The 10,304-nt window shown below is 28.3% G+C and overlaps 2 protein-coding genes across 3 annotated transcripts in view; one reads left to right on the plus strand and one right to left on the minus strand.

Annotated features, from left to right (window-relative positions):
- The window catches only part of LOC129949198 (toll-like receptor 3), a 98,104-nt gene that overhangs the window by 24,847 nt on the left and 62,953 nt on the right, over positions 1-10,304 (minus strand). The window lies entirely within an intron of this gene.
- LOC129949200 (lysozyme-like) lies at positions 2,593-8,697 on the plus strand. The gene is made up of 4 exons (XM_056060493.1): positions 2,593-2,740; positions 8,251-8,339; positions 8,410-8,473; positions 8,542-8,697. Exons 1-4 carry the CDS (start codon positions 2,602-2,604, stop codon positions 8,694-8,696), a joined length of 447 nt encoding a protein of 148 aa, XP_055916468.1. The 5' UTR covers positions 2,593-2,601; the 3' UTR covers position 8,697.

The raw sequence follows: 10,304 nt of genomic DNA on the forward strand, positions 1-10,304 counted from the left end.
AATTATGTTTTTGTAGAAAGCGAAACATTTTTGACCAAATCTTGTATCATTCTAACGGCCACGAAATATTCACAGAACGCTATTCTTTCGAGGTAGTTTTTACAACTTTTTCGAATACTTTAATTGGTTTCTCGAACTAAACTTCGAAGTTTTGAAAAATACATTGAATGAAATTCCTTTATGATTTCGATTAGTTAGTTTCATAGTTAAAATTAAATTCCGTTTCTGAACTCCGAATTAAGTTGTATATGCTTAGATTCAGAAATACCCGTTTTCAAAATTGTTTTTATAGTTTTGTCAATGTACATATTTCAAAAAGTTGATTTGTATATTCTAATGATTACGAATTCGTTATGATTGTTTTTATACCGTTTTGCGTTTTTCAAATATATGAATGACAGGCCGGAATTTTTGAAAACTAAGATATTAAAATCGTTTAAACGTAATATTGAAGCAAGGAATGGTAGATTTGGAGTATCGTTACAAATTTAATTGAAAATTATTGAAATTTCCGGAATTAACATAGCGTAAAAAAGCTTAATATATATTTTTTTAGAATCATTAAAGCTTGTATTCTAAACTTGACGTGGTGGACCTTCGAAAAAAGTATGATTTGGTTGCCAGCTACATAACCTTGTTCACTAATGCATTCGCGTATACACATTCTTTTGCATAGCCCCACAAAAAAAACTCTACTGGTACTAAATCGCATGATATTTGTTACCAATTGACGTGGACAAAACGTTAAACTCTCAAACTTCTTCAAAATTTTACCAATTACAGTCCGTATGGAATCACTACTTTTGTAGTAAGTTTTAATGATTTAAAGGCATTGTTGGATTATCAAGTGATAATTCAACTTTTATGAAGCTTTTTAAGTTACAGTTGGCAAACTTTGTTTAGAACTTCTGTCGAAATTATTTGGGCAAAACTTAAACCGTTTTCGCATCGCAGAATCTTTCAAAACATTATTTTGGGTTGCACCGATGGTAATAGTCTTTAGTCTTAGCGTAATGTTGTAGAACCTTTAGCCTTCCTCAATAAATAGGCTATATAAAAATAAAAGAATTGTTGAAATCAGAGTAGTTCCTGAGATTAGTGCTTTTAAGCAAATAAGCAAATTCTTCAGATGAAGATAGATAAACGCTCGTTGTTATATTTCTGGCAAGTAGATCAATTTTTGAATACTTTTTATTGCAATTGGGGGCGTACGTCTCTTCCAAGGTAACAATTGACTTGTGCTTATCTGCGTAGACAAGTGACTTCACATAACCCCACATAACCTCGTACAATATTCCAGCGGCTTTAAACCGCACTATCAAACCATTATATTGGTAATCATTTAGACAATTTTTAAGATGTTGTTCAGAAGTAATTATAAAATGTCAAACCAAACTGACCATAAATCAAGTGACAGCTGTCAAAAAGCTCACCTTATAGAAAAGCATTGTCAGATTGAAAACAACTTAAATCTTAAAAAATACCATTTTCAGCATTGTGAAAACAAAAACTAACTTAAACGAGCACAGAATAGAAAAAAAACGTTAACATTTTGTCAACTGGATGGATTGGCAGAGTGATTTCATAGCCAACAGTGTACTTAAACTTTGAAATGGACAAAAGTTGTCTTAAAATATTGAAATAGTTCTTATTTTTTGAGTTTCTAAATTCTAGGTTCTATTCTCACTCAGACTTCAGTTTATTATCATAAGAAAAGCTAAATCTCAACTGAACCTGAAAATACCTAATTGAAATAACCTGATTGATTCAGAGAACGTCTACGTCTGCTGTAGGTTTCGCCAACTGTAGGTTTGTTCACATATATATATGCATAGGTATACAGGAATATTATATATTACCATTATACTTTACATCAGATCAATTATCTAATGATCTCTCTGGCTGGCGTCTGGTTTATAATCTAAGTTCATTTAAACACCTATCTTCAAATGCCTGATGTTTTATACACTCGGTATTCCTAGAAGTACATACATAAGAAAGTAATTATAATTATTATTGGCTTGAAAAAACGAAACAAAACTTTTAAGAAATAAAATCTTGAAGATACTTCCCGGTTTAAGTCAGTTTTCTGCGCATAGTTCTGGCAGAAAGTTCACATTTTACATTTCGGTTGTTTACTATTTTTTTAATTTATAACATTTAAGATAAAATAAAGATCTTGATTCTATCTATAATTGTGCAATAATTTTACCACTTATAGTTGAAACTTCAAACCATCAATTTCAAATGGTTTAGAAAAAAAAAGACTTGGATGCCCACACAAACTATAGTTGAAAAGTTAAGTTAATGGGTTTGGGATTCTTGTTTATATCGATTTGTTAATACAACTTGTTAATTGAAGTTTTAATCATGTTGAAAATAGATAGTTTAATAGTGTAACAACTGAACATAATAATTGATGCAATGAATATTTAAATTTTATGCATGTGATTTGATACTGAATTTATTTTATGATTATTGTACAGAAATTACATTCAATTTCATTTAAAATTTATTACTCTTAAGTTTGTATGATTACTTCATTTCTTTTAAATAAATATAAGTTTTTGCTTTGTTTTGTTTTCATTCCAGGAATGAAAAATGAAAGTTCTCTTTATAATTTTAATTATTCTTGGAACTAATTGTTTGATATTTGCCAAAGGAAAACAGTTCTTGCGTTGTGAACTTTGCAAGGAACTTATTCAAAAATACAACTTTGACAAGACATTTCTATCAAATTGTGAGTATAACAACCTGTAAGCTAAGAGTATTCATGCCATGATGTTCAGAACTGGGTAAATTTATTATTTAGATAAGTTTATTATTTGGTAAATGAATTGTTAAATCTTGTAAGAGAAATGATGATGACGATTTGGTTAAAATTCACCAAAAAATATCCATGTTTTTGTGGTAAATTTAATCAAACGTCATTGTGAAGTCATTTTCTTTTGAAATCAAGTGTTGTAAAAATGGAGTGATAGCTCTTCGAAAATTGCATTTTGTTTTTCTATCTATTTATGGGTAAATACAATTACAAACATTTCACTTTCATTGAAAAAATTGAGTATATCATTAAAAGCGGGTTGTTTGTGTAATTGAACAAATGTCTGTTTTGTTTCTTATTTTTGGCAACTTTGAATATAAGCTTTTTACAATTTTTGTAAGAGTTTATAAAAAAACGAAATAATTTTTGTGAATGCAAAATACAACATTTGCTATTTAATATTGTTGACGTTTAACAAACAGCTGATTTAATCCCACAGCATTTGACCAAATGAATGTAAACTTATTATTTTACACAATTTGCCAACTTACTAAGTTGAGTGAACATTATTACTACTTTTAAATCGTTGGCTTGTAGCGTTTTTTAACTATAAATTAATATAAAAATTACTTAAAAATATTCAATACATTAATTGGTATATGCCATTTATATCAATAACAATTTAAAATTGTAATTATTAAAAAGAGTGCGGAAAGATTCCTTTTACTAGTTTTATATTAAATTAGAAACTTTGAACATTTTTTGTATTTTTAATATTTTTGAAGGTTACTATCTTTATAAAAGTGGTCTAGCATTTATATAAAGGGTTAACTTCAAGTTGAAAATGCTATATTTTTGAAGCATAACTTATACCCTATCCTGTTATAGTCTTATGCAAAGTGACCTCCAAAAATTATTTTATTGTGTCGAATAAATTTATATAGAATTTTAAATTATTAAAACAATAAGTTAATTTAATGCACTATAAAAATTAAAATTGATTTTTTTTAAGTTTGAGCTATTTATGACAAAATATTCGAGACAAGAATCCAGTTTTGTAGAATATTTTTGTAAGATTCGTAAGTTAGATTTTTCTAAAAATTATACCATTAACTTAATTTTTCTCAGTATACAATTATTCTGGTTTTTAGTTGTTTTGTTATTTGTACAAGTTTTAAATATTCTTTAAGATACAATTTAATTGAAATCAATTATTTCTTCGTGAGAAATTTTCGGGTAACTTAATTTATTGCTACTTAAGAAAAACACCTACTGGATTCCTTGGAAAGCCCTTTCTGTACATTTTAATGTTTTTATTTTTAAACAAAGTTAATTTAAGAATGAAAAAATTATACAGTTCCTGGCCATATTATTAGACGCACTGCAGAATTTTCATAATTATTAGGTTATACGCAATATTTTTAAATATTATATAAAAAAATTCTATAAATCTGTTGTATAGGAAATAGTTTATATTCTGCATACAATATAATTTAAATGCATTACAATATTCGAAAAACCTGATTAAAATAGCTAAAAATTAAGATTTTGCGTAAAATCTAAAGTGCGTCTAATAATATGGCCAGGAACTGGTATGGTATGGTATGAAATCCGGAGTTTAACATCTTTAAAGTGATAGAAGTTGTACAAATTTTCTTGTACGTTCAAAACAACATTATTACTAAAATATAATTTTTTTACACTTTAACCTCTAAAAAGTTTTAATTTGATAATTTTTAATCTATTAAAATGATTCAAATTTAATAATTTCAAACTTAAAGACAAATATCTTCTCCCGTTCTATATTACATCGTCATTTTAAACAATATAGAAGCACCCTGTCACATTGTTTATATTATAATAGTTCCGTTCACGTACCTTCCTAAAACAGTCTAATATTATGAAATTTAACTAAATCCTGTTGGCGTACTCAAAAGTTTCGTAGTTTTTCGTAAAAGAGAGCTCACGAGAGAGTAAAATATTTCCCCAACCTACGAATTTTAGCCCAAGAAATTTCTTTGGGCTGATTCGTGAAAAGTGTCAAATTTGATAGAACTTCAAACTAATTAAATAAATTGCATGCCTTTGCTGTCACTTATAAAATTCTTTTCCAAAGAACGAAGAATTTAATCAAGTTTTTTTCATAAAAAAAACAAATGGACGACCATGATGTTGCTTGAAGCTCATATTGTCTTAATTTATCCATTTACAAAAAATAAATAAATTCTAAACACGAAATGAAACGATGATGTTTCAAAATTTATATTTTTTTGACAGTCAAATTGTGGGAAAAATTTGTTGTTTTCTCGTTCGCCTTCTTTGTTGTTGTTTTGTCTTTTTGTGAGAATTTTACCCCCATTCCTTAAAGTATATCTTTTTAAGAATTTTAGTGCAGAAAGTAACCGAACGGACCTAATAAGTGTTTAACTAATAATGATGTTTTATATAAATTTAATTAAATTAAAATAGTTGCACAAGATTTATAATGCAGATGATAAAAGTATCAGGTTTTATTAAATAGGAACTTGACAACTTTGAATTTAGTTTGTAAACGCACCCTTTCACTTATAATCGTACTGTCATTGTCAATCTATTTAGTTAACTAAACATTGGTATCATAATAAAGTACACAAACGAGATACGTCTGCAAATTATACAAATTGTCTACAGAAAATCATAGTTGGTGACTGCAGCTTAAAGAGCGTTAACTACAATTTTCAGGTAATTCTCGTCCTAGTAGATAGGCACTAGGGACCCATCTTATCACATATTGTGTGATGTTGCTAGATCAGTGAGACATGAAATGTTCGAAAATATTGCTGCCGTTCAGGTGTCTGTAACAAATAATCCAAATCAGTCTATTTCACGGTGTTCTCAAGAACTGGGCATCGCATATTTTGCTTAAGAATCTTGATAGATAGATAGATAGATAGATAAAGATTTTATTAAATTAAATTAAAATTTACATTACACACCAAAAATGTTTACAAAAACTCATTATAGCATGGCAATTGCCGTCTGCCAGATTGACAAAAAAAAAAACAAAATGAATGTAAAAAGCCCTCAATATAATAACTTTTAAATATTAAAAAAGGTATTTATACTATTGTTTAACTAAACACAGTTCATGATAGATTACAAATAATTTAAAAAACAGTGAATAAAACACAATCAAACATTTTTCATTCTATATCTAAGCGTAGTTTTGTAAAATTCGTAAAGATTGACAACATCTATTTCATTCAATAAACTTATCACTTGATCTTCCGATAGAAAGACTTTTCTAAATACATACATTCCTTCTGATTCCTCTGAGAATGGGGCATTTTCCCAAGAAATGGACAATATCCTCTCTTTCTGATAGGTTGCACATATTACTCTAATCTATAAGTTCATTACGTAGTCTGACCATCATAGAAATCACACGGACATTATTGGAATCCTTAAAATGAGGTTTCAAACCAGTCTGAGATTTCTTCACCTGTCCAGACAGCCGCCCTTGTTCCGCTATATATGTAGGTGCTAAAAAACCAAACTTCAAAATCTCAAGACTATAAAGCTTATAGAATAGTGCACCTCTTTCGATTGTATCAAAAACTGCTTTAAAATCGATAAAAAATACATACAGCATTTTCCTTTGTTTCAAGAAATTCTCTGACAAGTTTCTGAATATAAAAACATTATCTGTTGCTGAATATCTTGGTCTAAATCCAGCCTGGAACTCCCTCAGCAAGTTTCCGGTCTCAATCCGACTAACAAGACGCTTATGCATCACCGTTGTAAATAGGTTGTAAGATGCATTTAAAAAGGGCGTCTCTCTGTAGTTAACTGCATCAAACAACTATACTTTTTTGTGGATTGGAAATATAATAGCATCTCGAAATTCATCCGGTGACAATTCTCCCTCCAAAACTTAAAAGTTTTATAAGGTGTTCTTTCAGCATGAAAGTCCCATATTTAAAAAATTCCAATGGAATATCATTCAATATGGCTGCTTTTCCATCTTTAAGAGTCTTCATCGTTTCTTCCAACTCGCTAAATGTAATTGCACAATCCAGACCGTCGACTACGAATCCAGGTTGTGCAACAATTGCAACTTTTTTGGCGTTATTACAGGATTTAAAAGATCCTTGAAATGTGAAAGCATTACATTTGAAAACAGTTTTGTGGGGATAGTAAACCGTTTTGCATTCAGCTTAAGGATCTTGATTTACACCTGTGCAAGATCAACCTGACTTAAGAATAAATGAAGTCAATGGACCATCAACGTACACACATTCTCATTTCGTAAGCTGTTAAAACCTTTAATTTGTCATTAACAACAAAACGATGATTCATAATTAAAAAAAAATCTTTTAAGTATTTTGATGTATATATGTCAGTATTGGTTTTAAGTGCTTTAAAGTCCAAAATCCTTTGCTTCTTAAGGAAGTCACACATACTAAATATAATTTTATTTTTTATTTTATTTTATTGGTCTTTCAAATTACAATACTTTATGGAGACTACATTAAAATCAAACATTATATTTACAAATTGACAGTGGTAAAAATATAGTGTTACAACAAATTCAATACATCTTTCTTAATGTCTAATCTATTTTTATTAAAATCAATAACAAATTTAAATTCGTTAAAAGCAAGAGTAGTAGCAGTTATTGGATTACATTTCGCATAATTTGTACTATGAAAAGGAACACGTAGAAAATTACCATTTCTAGGACGCAAATTCCGAGATGACACATACATGAACAACAAAAATGAACAATTTATGTTAGAGTTGAGCACATCGTACTGAATACAATTTTCTTCTAGATACTAAAGGTTTTAAGTCAATTAAAGCACATCTGGTCTCATTAGGTGGCATATTTGAGTAATTATAAAGCTTTCGCAAAATTTTGTAAATCTCTTCTGAACCTTTTCAATCCTTAAAATACTTGATTGCATATTATGCAACAATATTCATATTTAAGTAAAGGTCTTAAAAAGGATACAAAAAGAGCGTTTTAAGTATAAGGATCTTCGATTGATTTAGAAGTTCTTGAAATAAATCCCAACATGGCGTTAGCTTTTAAAAAATTTAATGATACTTCAAAATAATTCATCATAGTTTTTGAACTTAAAAAAAATCCTCATACGCCTTAATGTACGGCATGGAAAATAATTGAAAAGATGTCCTTTTTCAGTAAAGGAAATTTTTCAACAAAAAAATGGTTAAATGTCTTTAAGCCCTTAGTTTTTTAAACACGTGTTAATTAATTGACTAGGTATACTAGTAAGGTTATATAAGGTTGGTAAGAGGTACACTTTTCCAAAAATAGGTATTTTACTTAAGTTTGCTCAAAAAAATTCCATAATAATATGAAAAATGCAGGTTAAATTTCACAAAGTCAAACAAGTAGCTATAACCAAAAAGTATTTGCTTAAATATTAATAATTAAAATATAATTGTTCTGTTTTTTAATATTTGTAAATATAATCATAAAGGGATTTGTATGATTGAACATGAAAGTGGAAGAGATACCGAAAAAGTGACCAGAAAACCTAATGGTAGTTCAAGTTATGGAATATTTCAGGTAATTGTTTATTATTTGAAATAAATATTTAAATATTTATAACAAACATTTAATATTAAAACACTTTAAGGTAAACAGTAAGGGATGGTGTACAATGGGTCGCAAAGGAGGTATTTGCAATGCAAAATGTGAAGGTTTGTCAACTATATTAAAATTGATATTTAACACTAACTCATTGCTCTGTTCTTTTTTTTTGTACAAGATTTTCTTAATGATAACATATCCGATGATGTTGTTTGTGCAAAAAAGATCTATGCCAGGGAGGGATTTCAACATTGGAATGGTTGGGTTAAAAATTGTAGAAAACCAGAGAATCTTTTAGATTTAAGAGTTATTTGTGGTATTGATGATTTATAAATGAACAAACATCTAAATGAAAACAAAAAATTGTTGTTTTATTTAAAAGAACTGGAAATGTTTTGTTTTCTAAGATTAAAAACAATGTAATTGAGTAAGTTAAAACCTTTATTCCACATTTTGAACTAACTTTATACAAACAATATTTAGATGTAGTATGGCCTTGAGCCACATAATCATATTCATACTTTAGTAAGTGGATAATGAATTAATTTAATTTGTTTCTGTTTAAAGTACAGAAATAAAGATATTTTATTTACGTATATTACGCTTTAGATTTTAAAAATCGATTGTGTCTGATTCACACAATCATGTTTCTTATAATTTATATCTCTCTTATCAATAAATTAAAAATGGCAATAAATTGTAGTTGAAGAAAGATTGCAATTTACAAATTAATTTACGCTAATGTAGCCTTGAACTTAGTTTCTATTTCTATTTATAATATTCCACGACATAAAACAAAACAAAAAATTCAAATCCAACTGAATCTAATCAATCTTTTATTCGGGGAAATTTTTGATTGAGTATCGGGTAAAGCTCACTTCTAATACTTACTACTTACAAGCTACCAGACAAGCAAAATGCAAAAAAAATATTTTGTTTTAAACTATTGTAGTCTCAGTATTTATTATGCAAATTTTCATAGTTACCAACTTAATTGAATCATGAAAATAAGAAAAATTTAACAGATTGATGTATTTTTATGTTTAAAACATTTTAGTAATGTAAAATAACATATTTATGGTTTTACTGCATGAATTGGCCTATTTGTTAATTGTTTCTACTACTTTATGACTAATTCCATAACTGAATTAAGTTATAAATGATTGTACATAGAAAACCAAAAATAAAAATGTAATTAAATATTATGTTTTAATTTACAGTTGTATCGCCTTTAATTTTCGGGTTAATTAATAATAAATCTTACCATAGAATAATTATTAATTTGGATCCAAATGAATTATGCATTTTTAAAGTTTTTTCACTTAATCGCGTCGAAAATTCTGTCAATGTTAAACTTTGGTGGAAATCTTCATTTATGCTTCATTAACACTTCCCATTAACACATTAACAATAATCAAACAAAAACGAAAAGTAGATGGTGGCTAGAATAAATTGCAGCCGAGAGAGACCCAATTTTTGACCACTTTTTGTAGCAATGGGCGCTGTATGTCACTATGTCATTAATAATACAACGAATATTCTCTTCCAAAGCGTCAATCGTCTTGGGCTTAGCTAAGTAGACATTAGACAAGCGACTACTCCACTAGGCCAACTACGCTAGATAATACGCTCAACAAATTGTTGTTTCGTTGCCTTAATGGCGTGTAGCCTGGACCGATCCACGATATTCAGAAGTTAGTCTATTTCCTTAATATATTCTTGTTTCGTTGTAGCGTGGACGGAACCACGGTGTTCAGAAGTAAGTATATTCATGGTAAAATGGCAAAACAAACTAATACAAAATCAAGTAAAAGCTGTAAAAAAAAACTACTCGGAAAAAAGTACTCCAAATAGATAGATAGAAAGTTAATGTTTAAAAAACACCTTTTTAATTAGAAATTCGAATTGAATGTAAAGAATATTATAACTATTTTCATATAA

The sequence above is a fragment of the Eupeodes corollae genome, chromosome 3 (assembly GCF_945859685.1).
Source record: "Eupeodes corollae chromosome 3, idEupCoro1.1, whole genome shotgun sequence".
Lineage (NCBI taxonomy): Eukaryota > Metazoa > Arthropoda > Insecta > Diptera > Syrphidae > Eupeodes > Eupeodes corollae.

Coding starts and splice junctions, on each gene's coding strand:
- LOC129949200 (XM_056060493.1), top strand. CDS start 2,602: ATGAAAGTTCTCTTTATAATTTTAATTATTCTTGGAACTAATTGTTTG. Junction 2,741..8,250: donor CAAGACATTTCTATCAAATT/GTGAGTATAACA, acceptor ATAATCATAAAG/GGATTTGTATGATTGAACAT. Junction 8,340..8,409: donor CAAGTTATGGAATATTTCAG/GTAATTGTTTAT, acceptor AAACACTTTAAG/GTAAACAGTAAGGGATGGTG.